The sequence below is a fragment of the Triturus cristatus genome, chromosome 7 (assembly GCF_964204655.1).
Source record: "Triturus cristatus chromosome 7, aTriCri1.1, whole genome shotgun sequence".
NCBI classification, from domain to species: domain Eukaryota; kingdom Metazoa; phylum Chordata; class Amphibia; order Caudata; family Salamandridae; genus Triturus; species Triturus cristatus.
Window position 1 is genome coordinate 388,764,998 of NC_140590.1, and position 27,204 is coordinate 388,792,201.

A 27,204-nucleotide genomic window follows, 5' to 3' on the forward strand; every position below is an offset into this window, starting at 1 on the left:
AAATACTTTGGTGCACTTTTGTTAAACAGTGGGTTATTAGATGGGGTGGATTGTAGTCCACCTCAAGTAGTAAGGTAGTCCTGGGCGAAATTACACTCTGGTCCGAGTAATTATGAGTAATTTGGCACACAACTCCTACCACAGAACAACAAATATAGCCAGAGGAAGGAACAAAAGAAAGGTAGGGAGGTGGGAAAAGAAAGAGAAAATAGGCATAGAAGAACAATTTAGAATTCATGTAAGCGAGACATCGCTATGTTTTGGTGTCTGATTATACGACGATGGGGGGCATGAGTTGGGCCCCCCCATGTGAGGGGTCGTGATATGATCACTGATTTCTCATTTTTGCAGAGTTTCAGATTCGGCTCACTGACGGCCCTTCTACCTGTTCCGGCCGTGTCGAGGTGTACAAGGATGGAAGCTGGGGAACCGTGTGTGACGACGGCTGGGACATGAGAGATGCACAGGTCGTGTGCCGCCAGATAGGATGCGGGGCAGCGCTGGAAGCGTCTGGAGCAGCCAAGTTTGGCCTGGTTTCAGTCTCTAATCCAATTTTAATGAAGGATGTAGACTGTTCGGGGACAGAACGCGTTCTGGGACAATGCAGCCATGAAGAAAACGTGCACCCTCCCTGTGACCATTCGGAAGATGCTGGTGTGATTTGTGAAGGTAGTACCCTCCTTCTGCAGGAGTATATTCCATGTTTATAATTTTCCTAACAAGGTTTCCTCATATCGGTGCATGCAATGGCGTTCCTTAACTTATTATAATTCAATTCTGGTGTTTACAATAGGTACTGTACACAGTCGACAAAGCAAACGGCAGATAAATATTTAATTAAATGGAGAGTTCGTTTTTTGGATTCATTTAGCTGAACATGCATTCCCTCAAAGTTCATAGTCATCAGTTTGTGGGGTGTCTAAATGTTGGTTTTATTTTCATAATACGTATTTTAAATGCTAGAATACAGACCATCTTTGCATCAGAAGGAGTGAGGCAAACATCAATAAGGGGTAACCAAGGCATTGTATAAAGACAATGCAATGGAATGAAACACACCCATATAACATGCACTGCCAAAGACAGATGGCCTTTTTTTCGATGGAGTTTTATATAGCACGAACCAGACCCGAAGGTATCAGAGCGCTTTACATGAGCACCAGTTATGATACAGGCGGACACATTCATTAGGTCTCGGCTGGCGTGGCTGCGCAGATTTAATGATTTTGAGTAACTTCTGTAAAGGGATTTAAGCCCCGCCCCTCTTTTCCATTGGCTGGCATCACCGTTTATGCTAAATGGTAGCCAGCCATTGGAAAAGAGCTTTTTATGATGTGCACTTTTGGCTTTTTCAGACGGCCGGCCCACTTGGACGGGCTCGCCTGCTTTCCTCCCGTTGCAAAAGTTTGCTTATCTTCATGGGGCCATGTGTTTCAAATACATGGCCCCTATAAAGACAAGCTCCGGCGCGATCCTCTTTTGCTTTCGGCATCCCTGGGAGAAAACCCTTTTTATTATTTACTTATTTATTTCTACATATTTCTTAGCATACTCTGCTTCTCTTGCCACGTGTGAAGGCAAAGAACCATCTTGCTCATAATTGTATTTAATGCGGTACTTAAAATCTGCTTTCATCTGTTTTAAGGCCTCGACCAGTGCTGGCAGATTCCTTCCCATCTCATGTGCCTGGCATGACTGACTCCATCCACCCCATCCACCTCTCAAAGGTACAGGCCTGTCGAGAAACTCGCCCTTTTGCCTAGTGACCTACCCATTTCAGGCATTGCCGTGTCCCGAGACTGGAAGAGAGAGACTGGTAGTCGGATAAAACATATAGACGGAAGGGGCCAGCACTGAAAAAAAACTGCCTTTTTACTCATCTCTGTGTTTTTCTCGGTGCATGTACCAGCCCAGCGCGCCCTCTGCTCCCTGGCATAAAGGCCTCCATTGTTCACCCTCTCACTGCCCTGCCGTCCCCATGACTGGCTTCCACACACACAACAGTGTGGGGGGCTTCCTGAGGTCACCCAGGTCAGAGGTTAGCCTTCGGGGCGTCCGCTTCACAGGCCACCCCGGTCCGTGCAGCCCGCTTGGTGGGAGAGCTGACGGGACCCCTAGGTGCGTCCTGGGTGACCGCATCCTTCGCCTCTTGCACCCGCTGTCTGGTTGCAGAAAGTACCGCACTTTCCAGAGTCAGTCAGCGCCGGGGCAGCAGCAGGTCCCGCAGCCGGGGCAATACAGATCCCACTGTCGGGGCAGCAACAGGGTCATCAGGTCCCACCGGGGCAGAATCAAGTCCCGCTGCCGGGGTAGCCGCGTGTCCCACCTGGGGACATTTTGGGAGATCAGTTACCCGGGGCCCCGATCTTGCTGCCGCCGGGCCGACTCTGCCTGTTTTCGTATCAGGGGGGCCACGAGAGGTCCGAAGAAGAGAGCCGGCATGCATAATTAATGAATACACCACAATAAAACTATGAACATCAGGGGATTATTGAAACCTGCGTACACACTGCAGGCAAAATGTTGGAGGGCTGTAGGGGACGACTCAGCCATTCTTCCTTCATAAGGGGATGGCATGTGTTCGACGGCACTATCGCGTGTGAAGTGACAGGCCTCTTTCGTGTGGATGGCGAAATGCATGTGTTTTTACTCTTTAAATGAACAGCGCTTATCACCAGACGTAGATAATTAAGTGGCGTTTACTAGGAGTTGAGGGCAAACAACAAACATCGCCGGGGTGCAATTAATGCCCTGTAATGGCCCGCCCGCCATCACCTCGCTGTGTGTCCCGCGGACGGGCCGCACTGCTTTTATTGCCCACTTCCTCTCGAAGGCTCCTCTTCCCGGGACCCACCCACAACCCACCCTCGCTCCTCAGGCCTGGGCAGCACTGGCGAGAGCTGGGGGCTCGATGTCCTTCAGGAGGCCCCAGATGCCGAGCACCAACAGCCTGCGACCAGCAGTGAACTGACGAATTCTGCATGCGATATACATGTATGTACACGTGCGTGCACGTGCATCATGGGAGGATTGTACGTACCGGGAAGCAGTGTGAATGCCATGTGGGGGTGGCGCGATCACACGACAATCGGCCATTGAGCCAATGAGGGGTGGATTTGTGATTGGCACCAGAACCCCGAGAATGCATTACTGGGCCATAATACACAAGTGTATGTATTGTTTATTTCACAGCTGGGCCCGTGAAAGTCCTCCACCCTACCCTACATACTGTCAACACAGCCTCTAGGACAAGCTTCCCTAGCCCCCTCCAGTATGTATGCGCACCTCTGCCTGAAGCTTTAAGCTGTAAAAAGTTGTGAGGATTTTTGGAAACGGTCAGTGGCTTCGCCCAAGAGAGGGGTGGAGTGGTAGTTAACGCCATAAGGGTGCCCTGCTGCAGGGTTTGCATTGTTTTTGGGAGGGGGCGGGGAGTATCCTTCAGCGTTGTTTCACTGTAGCGCTTTAAATCAAGGTGCGGGGTCCTAAGCACTTTGGGCTTTAGCGGCCATTACTTGTGCGCTTGGTGAAGGACCGAGAGATGCCCGGCTCTCTGTGCTCCCAGCACTCAGATGGCAGGGGTGGGGGGAGGCGCTCTCCAGTGGAGTCAACAGACAACTGTACCCCCACATGGTTCCCTCTGACTTATGTGTGTCCCCCAGCGGGTGCGGAAAAATAACACTTCAGAAGGCAGATAATGTTCGTCCCTCTCGCCCCTCAAAACCCCCAGCCTCCCGGTTCAATCATTAGTCCTATTAAAAGGGGGCTCCCCAGGAGGGACTCTCCTTGAGAAGAAAAACAAAGGGGCAGAACAATGGGGCCGTCCGTCCGAGGCACATGTCCAAAATAAACCCTCCTCCCCCATGCACTTCACTAGAAAGGTCCAGCCTTCGTGTTTTTTAAATATCACTTGTGATATAAAAATATTTTTAAACGAATGTGTAATATCTATTTTGTGGCGCAATGCATGATGGCCTTGTTTAAGCAAAGGGAGTTTTTGGGTAAGCAGTATTTGATAGCTGTCTTTGGAAATCAATGTGCACTGGTTGTTTATTGCCCCATTGTAAAACTGATGTTTTTGGGGAACACTGTGCTATTGATATATTATGCGATCAGTGTACATTGAGGATGTTCTGTATGCATAGAGCGCATTATTTGAGGCCACAATAGCTGGAAAGGCTTGGGATGAATTACTCAGTCTAAGTTGTTAAAACGTAACAGCGGGCATGCTGGTGTTTCGTGCTAAGATGGGTACTGTGAGTGATTGTTTGCAGGCTTCTGTTGACAGTCCTTAGTGGTTTGTAGAAAATGAATCTCTGGGTGTATTGTGTCCGTTGAAAATGCCCTTTGTATAATGTGCTACAGGTGGTTTGATTGAAATTTTCTGAAGTTCCCAGTTACTATGCTATGCAGATGTATGCTATAATCATTCAGAAGACGCCAAACGAGGCCTGGTGAAGCCGGTGATCTCTCCCCCCCCATCCCCCGAGTGCTTCCAGTTGCTCTGCAGGGCAAGGTGTGGCCACAGCTTCTAGCTGGGTTCCACCATTTTAGTTGCTGACTTGTGATAAACTAAATGGGCTAAAAGAAAATCCAAAGTAAAGCCTTCTGCATTGAAAAGCTGCACTGATAAATGGACCTTACCGCAGGGCAGGTAGTCACTAAATCCCAAATTAAAGGTCACTCAGGAAGGCTACTGTAATCTTAGATGAGCTAGAGTTACAACTCCAAGGTTCTTAACTAATGCGAAGGTGGTTGGTGGCAGTCCATTCCTTGAGGCAATAAGATAACAAGCATTGAAAATGCAATAGGTCTCGCCTTTTGTTAAGTTAAAGCCATTTGCTTTGCTAATGGTATTGTATAGCAAAGCAAATAGCTTTAAATTAATTAAAGGTGAGACCTATTGCATTTTTAATGCTTGTTTTTGTTAGGCACGGGGAGATTCAGTGATTTGACCAGATTCACAGAATGTTGAGCGTCCATGCCGAGACTTAAACATCAGTTCCCCAGCTCTGAGGTTGACGCCTTAGCAGTTAGGCCACATTATCTCCTGGTGCTTGAGCTCCTCATTGTAATGGCTGTATGTTGTTGTGAGATATGTTTGATGCAAAAAATCTAAAACATATATACCAGCAGCACAGCTCATTCCCACACACAGAGATAACACAGTGATTTAATAGCACAACACACTTTTGGCACATGCAAAGACAGGTGGATGTTGGTGTTATGCACAGGTAGATAGATGTGTGATTGTACGCAAGGATGCTTTGACAGCTGGATGAATGAGGACCCATAGAATGATGGGTAGAAGGACTGTGTGGTTGCATTACTGGATTGCTGCAAGTGTGGCTTGATGGCTGAATGTTTGGTTGAGAGCTGATGGATGATTGATTAGTTATGGATAGACGAATGAATGATTGGTTGTGAGTGGATTTCTATGTGCTTGGGTGAGGTGTGATGGAAGGAGGAGACTGGTGAATGGATGGGGGCAGGATGATAGTTTTCTTACTGGGGAAATCAAACTTTTTGTGACAGGTTATCATTGGTCAAGATTGAGGCCAATGCAAGAAAGTGAAAGGAAATAGAAAAGTTAGGTTCCGCAAAACTTTATTTACAAATTCTAGCAAATAATACTTTTTACTTCAAGTCTCCCTAAGTATAGGAAAAGATTGCCCATGATTTTATTAAAAGATATACTTCAGCAGGGCATGGGCACTGTGTCCTTGTGTAACGTAACCGATGCTCATGTAAAGCGCTCCAATACCTTCGGGTCGAGTTCGCGCTATATGAATCTGCAAAAAAAAAAAAAAATGCTGGAAATTGAAGCCGAACAGGGCTCCATGAGGCCAAATACCATCTCTACGATGTTCTGCTGAAAGAGATTTACTGCTGCAATAAAATCTCCGAGCAAGAGCAAGGGTTATCTTTGGCTCAGTGGCAACATACCTTCATTGACAATTTTCTCCCAGTCCTTCAGAGGTCTCTGGAGCCAAAAAGGTCAGAATTCCCAGGTTTTTCATGATGCTAGGAGGAGTGCACGTTGATACAGCTAAAGGTCTTAGTACCTCAAGAACAGCACTCAGGGGTCAAGACTCACTCCAGCAGAAGCTACCAGCAAGGTCTAGGGCAGGTCCAGTCTGACCTAGGCAGCTGGGTTCTTCAGGCAAAGGGGCTTCTTGCAGCTTTCTGTAGCCTTGTGCCTTAACAGGAGGTCAACCAACTGACCCTTGTAGTCCACTTCTTGAGTCTGGCTACCAGTGGGAGCAGGTGCAGCCCTCGTGGTCCCATAGCAGATCTAAACAGCAGGTGCAGTCTTTCTTCTGTCTTTCATCGTCTAGTTTTTAGGAAATCACTTAAAACTACTCTGTTCTGTTTTTTCGATTTTGGCGCTATACAAACCCTTAAATAAATAAATAAGTACATTTCACAGGTTAAGAAGTGTTCTGAAGAGGGTGTCAGGGTGGACACATGTATGCCTGACACTGTCATGTGCATGGGGGAGACTCCCGGCCCTTTCCAAACCAATAGGGAAAAAGTTGCCAGGGGTAAGACTAATCATTTTGCACAGGTTCCTATGTGCCATACTGCAAGCAATCCCGTAGTGCCCCTCTCTGTCCAGATCCAAGATGGGGAAGCCCTTCTCCCCTTGTGCAGATCCCGTGTGTGCCTCCCAGAGGTGTGCCCAGGGAAATGAGCAACCCCTCCTCTATGGTGCCTTCCATTCAATTCTGGGGACAGCTCCTCTACAAATGGGATTGGTATATGTCTGACGTGGTAAACAAAGAAGGGCCCTGGCCAGGAGTCAGCTAACTGTGGCCTGTGATAAAGTGGCCTCATTCAAGTTATCAACTTTCGGGCCACAGCCCAAATGCACATCCTGCCAGAAATACCTTCCCATACCTTCCCACACCCAAAGCCTTTTTCCTGCTTTTATAGCAGTTTTCACCCCTCATCAAGGGGGCAATTCAGCTGGCTGGTAACAGTTGAAGCTCATACAAATGAGCCTCCAGAGGTGATCCAGCAAGGTTCAGAGCAGAAACTTTGTTTCTGAACCGGTAAGAATTCAGCCTGGAGGGGTTTAATGTGGTGTACTGAATTATGATCTTTATCAGTTTGGTCGAATAGGAGTGTTAAAAAGTAGGGAGATAGTTTCGTATATAGTCTCCCAGACCATCTTTGGGGTCAGCTTATGCACACATTAAATGATCCAAGGTAACACACTCCCAAACACAAAAATTAATACAGGCTCTGGATTTCCCAAACGTCCTTTGTAACTTAAGGAAGCAATGACTATCGTTAGTCCTATAAGAATCCTATCATCACTACTATGTTTAATCCACTCTGTTCACCTTAGACATCCTATTCAAAGTACTTTTTACTTTTCACTTCTATATTCAGTCACCACTATTATCTATTCTCTACTATGTGGTTAATTTTTCACATCTACTTCAGTACGTAGTTGTTGTACTCGGAAGAGCTAATTTTAACCTTATAGCCAATCTCTTTGGCAACTATGTCATCCAGACATCAATATAAATATACTGTTCTATAATTTAAGCCAGTGTACCTTTGATTTTCAGGAAACATTGTGTGGCTTTCCTGACGAAGGCGCCATTGCGCCGAAACGCGCGTCGAAGATAATCCATTGCCGCAACTTCATATATTTTGATTGTCCATATTCTGATTCACTCTCATTATTTTACATTGTGTTTATTGAATAGGTTTTTTATGTCATTGTGTCTGTACTCCTATTGATATTTGGTTAAAGTTTTGTTCTTTTATAAAACTTATGTACATTTTTAGAAATTGAATTGTGTTTTAGTTTTTCGTTGATTTAAACATAAAATATGATTTTACACTGTCAATAATAAATAAAAAAATGTTTTAATCTTCATTATTGTATGGTACACTGGTTTTCATTAACAGTTTTTCTAACATTTTCAGTTTTATATCACTTGACTTAGTGGCTGATATCTATATCTAATGTGATTGCCTAGGAATATACCCTTCATTGTGTCTGTTGCCCTGTCCTAGGAATTTACCTAAATATTTACAGGGGGTCCTTGATATTTTCAAAAGATTTACCCACAGCTTGTCTGTGCGGGACTGTTGTTGTGCTTCTTTATCCCCACGTGTCAACCTTATATTGTAAAAAATTAGCTCTTCCCACTATCACAAGTTCTCCTCTTTTCTATTCTACATCTTGAAATAAGCTGTCGAATCTATACATTCTAACGGTTATCTCCTAACTTTTCTTAGACAACTAACTTCTTCCAACAGTAAGGGTCTATTTAGATCTCATAGTAGCTATGGACAAGCTTAGAACTTTCGGATTCTCAGACGAAGATTTCGCTGCACTTGTGGGCAGCAGTAATACTTTCAGTAATAGCACGAATATGAATATGCAGAATAATGATGACATCTTAATAATTTCCAACCTAAAGAAAAAAATAAAAAGGATGGAAGCGCATGGAGAATTCATGATAGAATACCTTAGAGCTGGAATTATTCCCCAAGGGCTCCGTGTTCGTAACATTCCGGGCCTCTTTATCCAACACAAACCTTTTCTGGAAAAATGGAGCATGATAGCCAGTAGATGTTCAAGAGATCTGATGATCCTAATAATAGAGACAGCAAAAGAACTAGTAGCGACCCTAAAATTAGAACTTCTAGAATTAGAAGACAAAATAAAAAAATGTAACAGCTTAGAGGACGCAAAAAAGAAATTGGAGGAATCTGAAAAAGAGTTAGCATCCTTTGCCGAGTATCTAAATAAACGTAAAACAGAGAAACTAACAAAAGATAAACGGTTTTACTCTATAGAGAGAACCTACCCATATCTTGGAGAGCATTTTTATAAATCCAATCAATACATAAATGAGAACACCTCCAAAAGCCAAAAAGTTAGGACTTTCTCTGACACGACTGACTCAGAAGGAGAAAATAATCCAAACTATTATGAGTCAGATGGTAGATACAATCCCTCTAATCAAACCACACGCAAGCCTTTTTTGGGACAGCGCGGGAACAACAGGGGACGCCAGAGAGTCAGATTCCAACCACAGTCCAGAGAGACATACCAGAATTACCATCACCAAGCAGACCCTCAACCATTTCTAGAGACTCGCAACAAACAATACTGGAGATAAAAGAAACCATTCCTATCTTTAACTTATCATCCCACACATTAGATCCTACAACCAATACAGTATTATCAAAGGGACTCTCCTTCGTTCCCCACGCTTTTGTCAACAAATTTGAACTCTACAAAGATATTTTTTCGTTTTTTCGAAAGATTAGGTTGAAGAAGTTCTTTAATGAAGACAAAGGTCCCTCCGAATATTTAAATACCGTAAAAGAACTATCACTACCCTCTACCTTTCTTCCGTCTTTAGACCAAATTGGCCCTGAAGTCGCTATCTTTGAACATGTAGTTTTAAAAAGACTAGATCAAGCCACTCGCTTCATCCCTAAACCACTATACAACTTGAACAAAGAAGAATTCCTTTCTCTAAAAGCATTAGCAAATAATAAGGATATTGTTGTAAAAAGTTGTGACAAAGGAGGGGGAATTGTGATCACTGACACTGACAACTATAAATCAAAGATGCAAGCCATGCTTAATGACCACAAATTTTACAAAAAAATAACATCCAATCCAATGACGAAAGTAAGCCAAGAGATACTAACATACACAATGGCCGCCCTAGAAGCTGGCCACATTAGCAAAAAAGAATTCGATTTTTTAAACTCCTCAGACAAAAAAACTCCTTGCATCTATGGGGTCCCAAAAACACATAAAAACATTTACGACCCCCCATACAGACCCATTGTGTCCACTATTGGTTCGGTCACTGAACCAATATCGAAATTTCTAGTTCACAAAATCAGACCATTTGTCTGCCAAACTCCTTCATTTGTGCAAGATACTTGTGACATTATCAATAAAGTAGAGAACCTCCATTTTAATCCAGCCACTGATATCCTAGTAACTTTGGATGTAGAATCCTTATATAGTAATATCCCCCAAAAAGAAGCGTTGGAATCGGTTCTCTGGTTTATTGATGAATACAACATCCCTTGCTCTAAGCCTTTCCTCACAAAATGCTTGCAGACCGTCTTGACAGAAAATGTATTTGAATTTGATCAACAACTATATCACCAAACGAAAGGAGTCAGTATGGGAGCTTCAGTTGCTCCCACAATAGCCAACATCTATATGGCCTTATTCGAGAAGAAGTTCATTTACAATGAAGTGGCTCCATTTTTTGAGTCTGTTTCCCATTGGTCCAGATACATTGATGACATCTTCCTGATCTGGACCGATGGGGAAGCTACCCTTGAGGAATTTCTTCTGTGGATAAACCTAACAGACTCAAATCTCAAATTCACAGCTCACACTAGTACACAACAGGTAGAATTTTTGGATATTCTAATAAAACATAAATCTGGTATATTAGAAGTTGAGTTATTCACCAAACCAACAGCAAAAAACACTCTTCTCCATTTTAATAGTTTCCATCCACGGTCCCAAAAAGATAGCATTCCCTTCTCACAATTCCTCAGAGTTCGCCGCAATTGCACTAACCTGGCAGATTTTGACATCCAAGCAGAAAAAATGAAAGAAAAATTCCTACTCCGTGGGTATCCGCGGAGACTAATCAGAGAATCTTATAAACGAGCACGCTTCTTTGATAGAGACCATCTGCTTACAAATAACACACGCAAAAAGAAAGATCAACTAGTCTATATCACGAGACATTCCACTCTAAATGCCACCGTGAAGCAAATAATAAACGCCAATTGGCATATTTTAAATAGCCACCCTGAAACAGATAATAAAATTGCTAAACCCTTATTTGCACACCGAAGAAATAAAAATCTTAAGGACATGATCGTGCATTCTAGGTTTAAGTCAAACACCCCTTTCATCCAAAAAACCATTGATGGCAAGAAACCGGTCAAAGGCACCGTGAGATGCTCCGCATGTAAATCATGCGCTCAGGTTTCAGAAGGTGAAACCTTAATACATAACAACTACAAGATTCAAGCGTCACAACTATGGAATTGCAAGACACAGAATGTGATTTATCTCATTTTATGTCCTTGCAATCTGGGCTATGTCGGTGAAACATCTAGAGCAGCCCACATCCGCATAGCTGAACATCGCTCTGCCATCCGCAATGAAAAATTGTCTGCACCTTTGGTTAAACATTATATGGATGCAGGACACAAACCAGAAGAAATCAAATGGAGAATTCTAGAAAAAATTCACATTCCTGAGAACAGTGGTGGCGACAAGATACGCAAGAAAAGGGAAGTGTTCTGGATTTTTGTTCTGAACACATTCCAATGCGGCCTTAACAACAAATTGCCATGGGAAAATGCCATAGGATAGGGCTGCTCCCCACATCGTCAAGTTACACCTTCAGTTCCTATTATTACACATTAAAGATCATCTCTATTCTTATATAAAGTTAATGCCCCGCTCGCTATATGTATATAGACTACATATACTATATGTCATCAAAAATATAAGTAGTTATTAACCTTCCCCTAATACCTGCACTATAGGGCCTTAAATCAGAAACTAGTATGCTAAATTTAAAATATTCACTGAATATATAACACCATTGTCGGGTTTTAGAAATAATGAATTACGGAACATATTACTTCTTTGTATCTATTTCCCCACTATATGATCTCTAGATACACATTATAATCATATATTTGATGCATCAACTATATAAACATTTCGTAATGAAGTATAGATAGAACATTTTGCCAAACAAATAAAGATTTATATAATTCAGAAATTTTTTTAAAAAAAGTTCTAACAAAAAATTCACGTTTACTTTTAAGAGATACATACGCTCCCTTCAGATCCAAACCTGCATGCATTTCTCTGATATCATTGCTAAAAAGCGCATATAACGCTTTTCCGATAAAATTAGCTCAAGTGCACAAAAGCGAATATCTACACATCCACGGAACATTTTACGTGTTCCGTGATGTATAATATACATCTCCAAGTCATTATGTATTTTTTCGTCCATTCCGGACGTGTCCATACTACTACATCCGTTACGTATGCGACGTACCACCCCATTGGTTAAAACCCCACTCTTAGTCGACCTGACATCAATGGCCGAAATTTTTCGAGAGTGGCGAAGAAGGTAGTGAGGTACGCCCAAACTTCCACGAGGATCCTTTATCAATAGGTAAGCGTTTGCAGAACCTCTCGGCTCTCTACCGTGCCGTCAGTAATGCATGCAAATTGAAATTGATAGTCCCATATTCATTGGCTACCGTTACGGAGCCCATTAGCTTTTCTACCTGCTCGCCAAAGATATCTTTAAATTAAAAACTCCACCGCCAAATAATAACAACATAGGTGCCCCGTACCTGTCACGAATATCATCTCCTCGGTCAAATAGTTTTGCGTGCTGCAATCAGGAAGGAATGATAATGCATAATTCTTGCTTGCTGCCATCAGGGTAGTATGATAATGTGTAATGATAGCACCGAAAACATTACTTAAGACACATCGCTAGGCTAAATCACTCTGGATCTTTTTGCTAAATACTAAAAATATCATATAATTTACTCGTTTATACTCCATTACTTAGACCTCCTGGAGGAAAGAAAGATACAAACAGAAAGAAAGAGACCAAGAAGGAAGATATACACTTCTGCACGTCAAAGAAATTAGTACTATATATCTCGAACTACCCTCTACCCCTGTCGCCACATCCAACTGGGTATGCACTATCGCCTTCTATCCTATATTGTTGCACTGCACAAACAATGTGATTAATATGCTAAATTATACCAACATCTATAATCATATCTTCATAGAAATCATCGATGCAATAGCTGCTTCACCAGTCGCTTGTTTAATATATCCCAGCTACCACAGTACCGCAGCTGATAAAAGCATCAGCTAAAAGGTAATTCATCGACATTTCTAGACCCATACTTAAAAACATAATTATTATCTCATCAGTTTCTAATTCGAATAACTCTGTTTCCCATTCTCTAGATTACTTTTCAGTGACTACTTTATCAGCAAGTACTAAATCCCAACTTCTTTCGACTTTCTCATTTTCACTGTGTTTTTGAGTAAGTTTTCCTTCTTTTCTTTGATGGTCAGTTTGTGTTTATCACTTCTTGCACTAATGGTGCTCACCATTCACTCTTGGGATCTTCAAACTATTTTGCGCTAAACAGGTCAATCTATCGTTAGTCCTATAAGAATCCTATCATCACTACTATGTTTAATCCACTCTGTTCACCTTAGACATCCTATTCAAAGTACTTTTTACTTTTCACTTCTATATTCAGTCACCACTATTATCTATTCTCTACTATGTGGTTCATTTTTCACATCTACTTCAGTACGTAGTTGTTGTACTCGGAAGAGCTAATTTTAACCTTATAGCCAATCTCTTTGGCAACTATGTCATCCAGACATCAATATAAATATACTGTTCTATAATTTAAGCCAGTGTACCTTTGATTTTCAGGAAACATTGTGTGGCTTTCCTGACGAAGGCGCCATTGCGCCGAAACGCGCGTCGAAGATAATCCATTGCCGCAACTTCATATATTTTGATTGTCCATATTCTGATTCACTCTCATTATTTTACATTGTGTTTATTGAATAGGTTTTTTATGTCATTGTGTCTGTACTCCTATTGATATTTGGTTAAAGTTTTGTTCTTTTATAAAACTTATGTACATTTTTAGAAATTGAATTGTGTTTTAGTTTTTCGTTGATTTAAACATAAAATATGATTTTACACTGTCAATAATAAATAAAAAAATGTTTTAATCTTCATTATTGTATGGTACACTGGTTTTCATTAACAGTTTTTCTAACATTTTCAGTTTTATATCACTTGACTTAGTGGCTGATATCTATATCTAATGTGATTGCCTAGGAATATACCCTTCATTGGGACAGTTGAAGCTCATACAAATGAGCCTCCAGAGGTGATCCAGCAAGGTTCAGAGCAGAAACTTTGTTTCTGAACCGGTAAGAATTCAGCCTGGAGGGGTTTAATGTGGTGTACTGAATTATGATCTTTATCAGTTTGGTCGAATAGGAGTGTTAAAAAGTAGGGAGATAGTTTTGTATATAGTCTCCCAGACCATCTTTGGGGTCAGCTTATGCACACATTAAATGATCCAAGGTAACACACTCCCAAACACAAAAATTAATACAGGCTCTGGATTTCCCAAACGTCCTTTGTAACTTAAGGAAGCAATGATCATCTCCTGAAAGGGAAGTGTTGCTAGCTTTTACAAAACATATTTGCTGTTGCTTAAGAGATGATGACTGGGAAGCTAGAATACAGTGGACATTAATACACTTTTCAGGGTTTGTGGTACAAAAAAACATGCCCCAAATTGCACAGTGAGGGTGAATGTACTAAGTAAACTTAAATACCACCAGTGGGGGGGGGACGGAGCTTGCCTGCCTCCAAGATGCCTGCGGAGTAAAATAATTCTGGAGACCCTGCCTCATAATCCTAACAGTGAGACAAACCCCCCCCCCCCCCCCGGCATTGAAATGACCAAAATTGATTCCTGTATGCCGGAAAGAGCAGCGCAGCGTGGTCCTGGCCTGTGTGCAGCAAGAGTGGCCTCCTAATATACATGCAGCAATATCCGCTCCCTGGCGGATGGGAGCCTACAATGCTGGGGCTTGACGGCAGTGATTGCAGTCAATCGGGCTGCTACACTTGCTCAGCCGACGGTCCAGTGCCGGTGCAGCAGACTAGCGCAGACCATAACAGAATTCTTTACTAATTTTCAGAGCCAGGATACCCGTGGGGTGACGGTGCGCTTTAGAAATTCTGGTTACAATACATACATTTCATTGCATTAATAACGTAGACTCGGTTGACAGTTTTGTCACAGTGTCAGAAACTTTTAAGGCATTTATCAGGGGTATAGTTATCTTCATGCACGCGGGGTGCTGAGATCGCTCAGGGGTCTACTGGCACACCCGGAAAAGGAAATAGAATTGGAATTGACACATCAAAGATTAGGGGATGGACAAACCCTAAGAGATATACAAGTTAGATTGGAGGAATATCATACGGTTGCCGCTTGCGAAGTCAAACATATGGGTAAAGATGCAGTTGCGAAAACGTTTGGGGAGTGTGAACGCCTGGGCGCAACATTGGCTAAGCTTGTGCAACCGAAGAAGGAATCAGAGGTAATTCTGGAAATTCAGGATGAAGGGGGCAACTCTGTGTATGATGCACATCAAATAGCAGAGTGATTTCTAACCTACTATGCTGACTTATACCAATCCTGTTTCAACGGGGATAAGTCTATCATCTTCCCATTTACCCCATTTGTTGTGCCTATGACATTGAAGTTCTGTCTCCGATAGACGACAGACTCTGTGAGATATTTAGGGATACATACGGATCCAGTGGTTGTCTTGTTGGACAACTATGAGAAGGCAATACATAAATTGAAGGAAGATGTGAATCGTTGGGTTAGATTACCATTGTCTCTAAGGAGGCGGATAGCCCTCATGAAGATGATTGTACCCTACACTCCATACTGATTAAGCTGACATGGGTAGGGAAACAACCATGGGTTCAATGGGAGGTCCTCACATTGCCTTAAGATATGGGGGGCCTCAATGCACCTGATTTGGAACTATACTATAAACCAGCTCACTTCAGTTGTCATATTTAATTTTCTTATATTTGTTGGTAGTACAATTGTGATTATTTGTTACTTCCAGCCCTGAGGAAGTCGCACGGTTGATTACCATAGTGACAAAACGCGTTGGGAATGGAAGATTTTTGGAAATAAAAGAAGACCGAAAGACCAGGAGCCCAATTGAATATTTTGTTGTCTTAATAACTTGTATACTATATATGGACATTAAGCGTGTGCATCAGCATAGTTTGTGATCTACTTGTCAATCTCTGATTGATTTGTTTGGGAAATTGGGTGTCTTTCCCAATGTTTGGTGGCACCGCAGCACAGTTAGTCTTAACATAAATATCTGTGTAATTTTGTTGGAGCGCCTTTCCGTCACACCCATCTAAAGTTATAGGCCTACCAATTGCTTCTCGTGTATGCTGCAGTGGGCGAAATCAACACGTGAATGACTGCTGAACAGACCAATGGATGAAGAGAAATGATGCTAGGTTCCTCTACGTATGTATATATTTGTGTTTTTTATTTATGATTTTTTAATTACTCAACAAGCTACAGCTGTCCCTAGGCCAAACTTAACAATGTGTTCAAACAAACAGCCGCCTCTGAGCTTCCCAAGTGTGATACTTTCTTTCAAGTGGTGATAAATCAAAACTTGTTCAAATGATAAGGAATGACTCAATCCAGTAACATAGTTCATATTCAATATATGGCCCATATCTCCTCAGAGGATTGCCAACTTGAAGTGGCCAAGAGGCTTGCATGTATCAGATGAGGTATACTGGCAGGAGCTCAGCCACCTGACACAGTCACCAAAGCCAGAAAGGTCAACGGTAGAGACCAGACGATGAGCAATCCACTGGTCCCCTAGGTTGGGCACAAGGCTACAATGTTCCATAAAAAGCATTTGTTATGGAAACAGCAAGAACTACTAAATATTCTGGGCACAAGGGACTTCCAGAGTCTCTGCATTTGACATCCATGATTGACAGTAGTCAAAGCCGCAAGGAAACTACTGACAAAATGACAGAAGTTCTGAGCGCCAAGTGCAAGACCATAATCTGATTCTGAAATTTACTGTCTATGTATGAGACAGGAAAGCTGGCTCAAGTAACATATGAGATGAAGAACTACAACCTACACATTATAGGGGTCAGCAATAGTAGGTGGACCGGATCTGGCAAAATGAAAACCACCACAGGAGAGATGGTACTGTACTCAGGAAGGGATGATGGCCAACATATAGAAAGAGTAAAAATATTTTTATTTGACTAGGATGCAGGCTGCTCAGTGTAAATTCCATGAATCATGTTTGTCAATGATTGGCATAATGTCTTCCTCTCCCCAGTCTCTGGTTCCCCCAAGGGGTTATCCCTCTGTCTTGAATTTGCAGCTACCTGTCATTGGTTTTTGCCTCTGCATAATCCTGACATGGCAACTGTAGAAATTGTCTGTCTGTGTCTGCCAACTGCCTGCTGGTAATGCAGAAGGACTAGCAAAATGCATACAGAAGGCAAGAAATAATGTACAATTACCAGACCAATACACTTATGAGAAGGCTTGGGATGTGTGCTGGCTGCACAAACAATATAGGAGTCGAACTTGTAAGAGGTCAGTTATTCAATGTGGTTGGACCTTTTTTCGTGATCAGTTGCTCTCAGTGGTATAGGGTCAGGGCTGGCTCTAGGGCGGAGCAACTGGTGCAGCGCACCTGCTGCTGACTTCCAAGGGGGGTGTGGTTTTAAATCACCCTCTGCAGAGTTCCTTGTGTGTTGGACAGTTTTCAGGCAACAATAAAAATGTCAAGATAACTCTGGTGGTTAATGTTCCTGCTGGAGAGAGATAAAGGTTTGTCTAGTGGCAGTTTTGACTGATCATAAAGTAGCATAGAGGGTTAATATATCTGCTGCACAGAAAATGTACCATGCAGATCACAGAACTGTATTTTATAAGGCTAGCTCAGTGGGCTACTGCTTTTGTCACAGAGGTCCTTTTGTTACTTGCAGTTCATAAGCTACATTACTAATATAGCACAGTCACCTATGAACTGTCATTAAAGAGATGCATGAAAACTGCAAGGCATAGGGTTGAAACCTTATGTTTTTTACCATTCTTTCATTATCCTAATGTTTTTAAAAAGGATTTGTTTGGGTAGAAATATATTCTCATTAGTAAAGACAATCTCAACGACTGTGGTATGTTTCAAATCCAGAGTTTGTGCTTCTTCAGACCAAACACTCTCAAATATACTGACTACTAGTATGGATGACATGTGATTCCTACACCTTTTAAATCTACTTGCTTCATGTAACATTTCCTATAGGCTGATTTGCACAGATATGATTCATTGTCTCTGTATAATGTGTGTGTGATGTAAAGTGCGCTGACACCCTACACCGGCATGAGTAGCACTATAAAACAAATTAAATGCATGTGAGAGAGGGGCTATGGAGTGATGAGGGGCACTGTTTGCGGATAGTAGTGAAGGAATCTGTGAAGGAGGACATGAGAGGGGATGCCGAAAAAGAGTGTCGCACCTGGCGCCACCAGTGGTAAAGGTGGCCCTGTATAGGGCCATTCTACTTTAAATGGAGCTAATCTCCTATATCTCCGTATTTGTCGCCCTTCTCGGTGATTGGATCAGAGTCTTTCATGATTGGCTAGTATTGGTTCTTGGTAACTGCACAATATTCTGTTTTACTCAGTATGTGGATTAAACCTCTTCTCATGGTGCGAGTTACCTGTTATGTGTCATCGGTAGTCAGTCATTATGATTGATCACAAGTTACCCAGAACCCAGCAAGGCATGAAGTTCATGTTCTTTGTCTGTACTTGTAAATAAACATATGTGCATGGTTTTTAAACTTCTTTAAACTTGTTTCAGATTTGCGCAAACATTGTCACACTGTTTGGAAGTAATCAATTAGAGCCTTTGTTTATGTGAGTAATTACAGAATTAAGACACTGTTCAACAATCAGAGTATGCAGACAACTTTTTATTGCCCATGCTATAAAAGGTGTGCAATGCAGTCCAAGTAGCTGTAGATGTTCTAACTTTAAGGAAGAGAAAGATGCGCAAGGGGAAAAATACCAATGGTGGGCACATAACCATCTAAAATATTGGTATGGATAATTCTCTTTGTATTATTTGAGTTGTAGCATGCTTACATGAGTAACAGAATGTTGTCCTTTCTCTTTCAGATCTTATAGCCCCTCTCTCCATCAGGGTGGTGAATGGCCCCAATAACTGTAGTGGTCGGCTGGAGGTGAAGCACAAAGGCCAATGGGGAACCGTGTGCAAGGACCAGTGGGACATGCGGGACACCAGGGTTGCATGCAAGCAACTGGGGTGCAGAAGACCTGTCTCTGCCAACAAGTGTGAAGTCTTTGGAGAGGGTTCTGGACCGATCTGGTTGGACGAAGTGAGCTGCACTGGAAGGGAATTGAGTCTGGCAGAGTGCAAAGCCAATCCACTCGGTGTACACGACTGTACACATCGAGAGGATATCGGAATTGAATGCATGGGTAAATGAGTATACCTTTGTAACCTTATGTCTTGGTTGACTTTTTTTTGTCATGGAACATAACATCTCATTTTAACTCTATTGTTACTTCACACGACCTCAAATCTCAGTAACAGGATTGGGGCAGGAACTGCTTCAAAGTCATGAAAGGATCCATCAAATCAACTAATTTCATGGTAGAGATTTTGAGAATAAGTTACAATCCCAAGGTAAGGTGTGCGAGTGCATTTTCAAAAGTGCTTCAAAAATGTGCTTTGTAATCAAGGACTTGAACTGTGCTGGCAAGAACCTGGAATGTACAGGAATAGAAAATTGTAATTGTAATTTACAATTACCTCAACATGATGGTAATTTGAGCTGGTGGCTGCAGGTGGGGCCTAATGGCACTCATATTTGGAAGCTGGCACTTATTCTTTTACAAATTAAACACTGCATGTTACCATAAATGGGCACTGGCACAAAAATATGACTATAGCCAGCATGCAACAAAGTGACAGACAGGCACAGGCAGAACATAATGCACACTTCCAAACAAAACATTGTGACCAAAGAACTAGCCACGCTGAGAATTGCATCGATCATACTAGCAGACACAGACTAAGATGGTAAGCACGGTTTCCATCAATTCTTCTGTTGTCAAGAAATCATGGGCTAATGGCTGAGGTATAGTGGGGCCCGGTGCTTGAAAAAGAGACTAAGCTGTGACTGTTCATGACATAAAACACACATGATATAGCAATCCCTAAAACTGAGATCTTGTATTTCTCCCCTTGGAAACACCTGCTCCAGTGGTGGCAAAAGGAAGCCAACACCTACCTGGTGTGCCTAACCATACTGGAGCAGGGAATGGAATGGAATGGAAATGTATTTGTTAAGCGCGGTTGCTGCCCACGGCAGAAGTTAATGATGAATTCTCTTTGAGTTGGGGCCAATCTGTCACAACTGTGTTTTCAGGTGACTGTCCTTGAACCACTTCCAGAAAGGGCAAAGGTCGATAGGTGGCAAGTTCAGGGCAGTAATCTTTGAGTGGAAAGATAAATGGATAAATCTCCAATTAAATGAAAGACACCACATGAGGTGATATGCAATTGGAAGGAACATCAAAAAGGGATATAAAGATGAGACCAATGTCCTAAATTGTACTCCGAAAGTTCAGAATCTAGGTTTGAGGGTCCCACTTCTGAACAATGTGATTCAGAGATTAGGATGATCCTCTGGTCTGAGGGATTTAACACATTTGTTTGCTGTTTTACTTCGTTTAGAAACCAGTGGTTTATGAAGTCTTCTATTTGGCTTTGTGATGTTCTACACCTTTGGAAAATACTGAAGCCAAGATTTACTAAGTGCAAAGAGATGCAAAACAACCCACAGGGCCCGATTACGAGTTTGGCGGTGTGGGAGCTGGCTGCCATGCCACCGCCCGCTCCCACACTGCCAAACAGGGCCGCCGCCCACCTGCCAGATTATGAGTGAAAGTTGGTGGTTTTTAGAGATGCAGGACTGGATCAACACAAGATGGCCCTTCAACGTTCTACAATCATAGAAGTTCTCAGTCCATTGATCCTCAATGATGTATGTGATCTTTTTTAAGGCGCCACCTCAAATCCTTACCCTTTATTTAAAATAAATGTAATTAGTTAGCATTGTGAGTACATCACTGTCAATATTTAAATATACATGCAATTGTTTTTGCTGGCATTGATGGTTGAAGACATTGCCTAACACCTCATCTTTTGGAATTCTCACATCTTTTTTGTCTAGAACCCGTGAAGGTGAGGCTGGTGGATGGACCTGATGCCTGCTCTGGGAGGCTGGAGGTGTACTACAAACATGAGTGGGGCACGGTCTGCAATGATGACTGGGACTCCAGAGATGCAGAGGTGGTGTGCAGAGAACTTGCATGTGGAGGCCCTCAACAACATAAACGACCCCAGCCCACGTCTGGCAAGGCAAAGGGTCGCATCTGGCTAGATGATGTTAACTGCAGAGGAGATGAGCTATCTTTGGAATTCTGCAAGCATCGCACATGGGGTTACCATGACTGTACCCACAAGGAGGATGTTTCTATAACATGCTCAGGTATACTAATATTTCTTAACAGTGCTTAATCTGTAAAAGAATAAATGCAGGGCTCAAAGCTTTACTCAGAAGCCGACGGCCGGAGCAGTGATGTTAAATGTTGGTGTTCCAAATACCAAGGCTGCTTAGTCTTGAATCTACCTCATGCCTCTTTCTTCCTCCACCAGACACTTCCTACCGCTATATGTCACTTTTGCAGGTTGTTTTTATTACCTTCCCCAGTTGTGTGTTCAAAGTCTAACATGACTAAATATGCACTGGCCCCCAAAAGTGAGTGTGGTGGGCCCCACCTGCAACCACCAGCTAAAAATTAAGCTCTGGTCTCAATAGGATGTCCCTCGCCTAGTCCTGCACACTGTCATCATGAACTGTGTTAAAGCGCCTCTGAGATGTCAGCATTTGTTTACATGGGAGACTTGGTGGCGGGTGAGCTCAAAAGGTGTATCACAAACGGTGGAACACACAGGGAAGATTTAGATACATGTTTATCTTCGATAATGCAAAGAGAGGGAAGTGGACAGTCTGCCCCAGAAATTAGCTTCTTTGTGATTTCAAGAAGCGTCATTTTGCAGTGCTTAAGGATAAAGGCATGGGAGTGGATGGAGTGTTATAGCCAAAGTTGTCGACTTTGGAACTGCGGAACCAGGTTCGAGTCTCAGGGATAGATTTACTTACATTTTGCGCTGGGTTAGCTTCACAATTTGTGATGCTAATCAGCACAATTTTTTTTTTTCTTATTTACTTTTCAGTGCAAAACTTGTTTTGCACTGGAAAGTACCCTGAAAATATGCAAAGCAGCGCGAAGCACTCACCGTCACTACCTCAATTCAGGAAAGACCTCAAGACCTGGCTCTTCGACTGAACCACAGTGCCTTTGATGGACCTGCAGCTCTCTCCCTTCCCCAGCACCTTGAGACCCTTACGAGTGAGTAGTTGTGCTTGCCATTGATTGATTGATTTGCGTTACTTAGCGCCAAGGGGGCGTTACATAGATGGTACATGGCCATTCCCATGCTACCACCCATAGCTTTTGACACAAAACCCTATCTACAAAAAATAGTAGACAGGGTTTAGCGCCAAAAGTTAACGCCATTCCAAAGAAGGCGTTAAGAGGAGAAATGTTTTTATTTCCTCATTTCTTTTCCGACTTTGCATGTGTGCTGCACTGTGCAGCCCACATGCAAAGTAGGAAAAGTTTTAAAGTGTGTCTACATATAGGGCCTCATTTATAACAATATGATGCATCCCTGTGCTTTCTCCATGTGCTGACGCACAATTGGTTGCCCTGCGCCAATGCAGGCACCCTTGCACTGTGGTGCAGAGTGCCAGCATTGCGGGTATGAATGTTTTTGTGCAGGAAGAGACACCTTCCTGCACAAAAGCAATCATTGATAGTGTTTTCCTCCTTCTATGTGTGCTGCAGAATGTAACAAGCATAGAAAGTGGAAAAAACGAGGAGAAATGAAAGTATTTCTCCTCGTTGTGCTTCCTTACGCCTCCCTTGGGCAGGCTTAGGATTCTGACGCCTTCCCAGGTTTACAAAATGTTGTAAATCTTGGAATGTGGCAGAATCCATGGGCGTTGCATGGGAACACCCACAGCAACACACCCATGGCAAGCCCCTTTCACACAAATTGATGCATGAAAAGGGTCCTTATTTACAAGGCCATGAAAAACCACACAGGGTGGCTGTGCATGGCCTTGTAAATATGGGCCAGTACACTGCGTCGCCCCTGCATTAAAAAAAAAAAAATAAGTGACACACCGGTGGGGCAAGGAGCTTGAAAATAAGCCCTGATAGTATTTTGTACTGGAGGGGTACCCTTCTAGTACAAAACCTATGGTAGGCTCAGGCACGCACGCTAGCCCTATGGCGCCAAGGTGTGTGCCTGGCACAGGGCAGCTAAAATCAGCGCAGGCACTAGGGAGACGGGAGGAGAGAGCTATTTCACTGTAGATATAGTGCTCTCCTACTCCCTCCCTGTCACATAACGCAGCACAGCATGTCTGGCTGCTAGACACGAGTAGTAAGCACAATTACAAAGCAACAAAGTGTTCTCTGTACGGGTTCACCAGTTCTTACACTCTCACCCTTTCCCAAACAAATTGGCGTCTGTTGTCTTCCCTCACTTAAGAAGGCACAAGAAATTGATTCCACCTACCATGTATACTCACAGGAGGGCAGCCGCGGCCCCTGCAGGTAAGAGCGTTGGGGCGGTGGGGGGATTTCGAGAGACAACCACAGGGAAAATTAAATAAATAATTAATTTTCTCTCTTGGTCGTCTCTCGAAATCCCCCCCAGCCAGCCCCACTAACCCACCGCTCTTACCTGCAACAGCTGCGGGTGCAAGATGGGTCCCCGGAAAAGCGTTGTTAGTTAAATTGCAGGCTGGTGCACTAAAATTCTCCTAAATTTCTTAAGTTGTAGTCTTGGCCACTCTAAAGATCTCACAATTCAAAGGACAGCTTCCTGTATACAAGGGCACAGATAGAAGTTTGAGACAGGCTCAACCCCTCTCTTCAGCTTGGGCTCGAGCACTGGTCCCGGTTCGCATTGGTCTGCTGGTTCTTATGTACAAATCTCCTTCATGTCTTTTACATCCTTGGTACCACAGGAGGTCACCTGTTCTGACTTTTGACCAGCACGAGGAAAGCAGGTCAGGCCTCAATCTACTTCTCAGGTTGGCATAGACAATTATGGGGCCGATTCCTATCCTGGAGAAACCGGGAACGAATCGTCGGACGGAGCGTTTTCTCCGTCCGACTCGCACCCGGTAAAAACACCATACAAACATGCAAGTACGATTCGTACGGAAACACCATTTCCGTACGAATCGTACAAAACACCGGCCGACTCAAAAATATATCCGAATGTGATCCGGGACAGCGCATACACGACATGCGGACGGAGTTAGGCAGCCTTTTACGTACCAGCAAGTACGATTCGTACCGACAGCACTCCGGACGGCAATATTTTTACGGCACCCAAAAAGTGCCGGAAAAGCCAAGTACACCACGAAGCGTGAGGAAAAGGGGGCCCGGTATGCGCCGAACACCCCCCCCAGTCCCCCGCATGTACGTGCCGGACCCCCAGCCCCCCCGCGGATGTACGCGTTGGACCCCCAGCCCCCCCGCGGATGTATGCGCTGGACCCCCAGACCCCCGCGGACGGACGCGCCGGACCACCAGCCCCCCCGCGGATGTACGCGCCGGACCCCCAGCCCCCCCGCGGATGTACGCACCGGACCCCCAGCCCCCCCGCGGACGGACGCGCCGGACCCCCAGCACCCCCGCAGACGGACGCGCCGGACTTCCAGCCCCCCCCACGGACGGACGCGCCGGACCCCCAGCCCCCCCGCGGATGTACGCGCTGGACCTCCAGCCCCCCCGTGGATGTACGCGCTGGACCCCCAGCCCCCCCGTGGATGGACGCGCCGGACCCCCACCCCCGTATGTACGGCGCGGACCCCCACCCCCGTATGCTAAAGCGGCGATAATTTTAACGCCGTTCTTGATAATATGCCCCTCTGTTAGCTAGCATCACCATTCAGAATATTCGTTTTCTAGGCCTTAGACTTCACGTTGTCCCTCATGTTGGCATACAGTTAATCCTGGCTTGTATGTAACATGCATGTGCTATCAGGAAAGCATTGCTGCACAAGGGGGTGAACAGGCTAGCACTATTCGACTTTTATACATGCTGGAACATAACAGGAGCTGCTGTAACAAACAAAAAAATATGTTTTTTTCCTATGTATGTATAAGGGTATATTCTGGCAGTATTTATAATGATTATTAGTCCATTGCTGTTTTTGTCCTTATAGAGTTGCCACTTTCATGACAAATTACTCCTATATGTTTCAGCTCGAACTCCAGTGTCAGGAACTATGTGAAGAATTACCGAAAGTTCCAGGATTTATGTCAGAGCTACAGTTTTCAAGTTGTTGATTTTATTCCTTTGCTCACAATCCTTAAATGTTCTTTGCTGAATCCTGGTGATGGTCGAGGATCTTCTGGTGCTGCAAAGTTCAGAACTAACCACGGTTTTGTGTTCATACTTGCAGTTCTCTGCCAGTACTGATAAAAGGCCTGGCTTGCAAAGATAACCTTACACTTTTGTGTAAGTTTAAACTTGCTTTCGTAATTCTACATCTTTTAGGTGTTCACAAACTGCGAGTGTAATTTTACTCCTATTAAAATTACAAGTAGTAACATTTCACTTGTAATTTGTGAATACCAAAACAGAAGTAAAGTTACTATAGAAAGTGTAAACTTACACCAAAGTGTAAGTTTACCTCTGTGAATCAGGGCTAAAAGGTATTGTTCTTTAAGTTAAATTGGATGAAGACATTTGATGGAGCTAGCGCTTAGAGCATACAACGGGCCCCCTTTTCTGTAACAAAATCAAGACTTTCCTTTAATATCTTTGTATAAATAAAATCAAATTTTCTGCATTGGGTAACTTTAGAATGATTTGTAGCTTTTTCATAAAATAGACCTTTCCTTTAACAATGAAAAAATGATAACATAAAAGTAGGTAAGCATAAATGTTTGATTGTTGCCTTTTCAGATTTTGAATGGTACCTTTTTTGTCTCCATATTATTTGCATGTGCATTACAGAACCAAAAATTATGCTAAGCATAAAAATGATTTGCATAAAATAAAATGTATTTACTTTACCAAGGAGGACTTTATGGACTATTTTATTCAACCTTCGCACGTGGTTTTTGATGTTAGAAAAAAATATTAAACTGGGTATGGTAAAGTGATTATGTCAAAAGAGTTAAAAGGATTATTATATGTGATGTCAGCATATTAGATGCCTCATATACTTATAATCATTATGCTAACACATATACACATGAAGTATGTGACAAGCCAAGGTGAGTCGATACTGCTTAGAAAAGTGTCATTCTGAGCTTTGCTGGTCTATACATCATTGAGAGGTGGGGAGGCTTCAGAAATGGTCAGCCTGCTTTGAGAGTAGTGGGCTGGACTAGGGGAGGAGGTCATTTGAACACGGAGGTCAGCAGTCAGGAATGCAGTCCTTGGCCTCTCTAATTACAAATGGTTTTCATCAGATGTTAACACACTACTCTATAATTTCTACACAATACGGCTCTGAAATATGTATTTAACTCAACAAAACACTACAAACACAAGCTTCCATGTCTAAAAGCTCATCTCCTTAGTAGAAATCCACTGAAAACAAACACTATATGAAAAACAGAGAAGAAATCTGGATGAATGCATGTCCTGGATGACCTAGTCCAATATAAAGCACTTCACTTAGCTTGCATATACCTCATCCACTTGTCTAAGGCCACCTTCTACATAACTATCATCAAGGAAGCATTCAACATAAGCAAAACGTTCTTCAAGGGTGTCAACCAGTGACGGCCCGTGTAGGGCATTTTACCGGGGCGGTGACGTGGCGCAGAGGAGGGGCAGGGTGGGGGGTTGCAAAATGCGGCAAACGGCCTATTTCAGGTAAGTTACGACAAAAATTAATAAAACGAATTCCGTTGCGCGCGCTGCATCGCCAAATTCGTTTTATTAATTTTTTTCGTAACTTACCTGGAATCGGCCGTTTGCCGCATTTTGCAACCCCCCACCCTGCCCCTCCTCTGCGCCACGTCACCGCCCCGGTAAAACGCCCTACACGGGCTGTCACTGGTGTCAACGCTGTGCATCAACCCACACTCTGACCCTAAAGACTGACACTTATGCATCACCATAAAATTCTTTTTCCAGCAAGAAAATAAATATCAACAAAAAACATTTCACTACCTATTATCCCACAAAACTATATCCTTAAGTGAACAGTCTTTATCCTCCTAATGTTTGCTAATCTAACTGATATCTTCGATGCATCGAGGCCAAATTCTACGAAGACATCATCCTTCTATCAA

At 43.1% G+C, this 27,204-nt stretch overlaps 1 protein-coding gene across 1 annotated transcript in view; it reads left to right on the forward strand.

Annotated features, from left to right (window-relative positions):
* Window positions 1-25,976, forward strand: part of LOC146809759 (CD5 antigen-like) — a 123,070-nt gene extending 97,094 nt beyond the window's left edge. The window contains exons 3-6 of the mRNA XM_085616610.1: window positions 352-669; window positions 18,889-19,212; window positions 20,973-21,290; window positions 25,156-25,976. Coding sequence (XP_085472736.1) covers window positions 352-669; window positions 18,889-19,212; window positions 20,973-21,290; window positions 25,156-25,184 — 989 coding nt within the window. The 3' untranslated portion in view covers window positions 25,185-25,976. The remainder of the gene's footprint in view (window positions 1-351; window positions 670-18,888; window positions 19,213-20,972; window positions 21,291-25,155) is intronic.
* The last annotated feature ends 1,228 nt before the right edge of the window (window positions 25,977-27,204 follow it).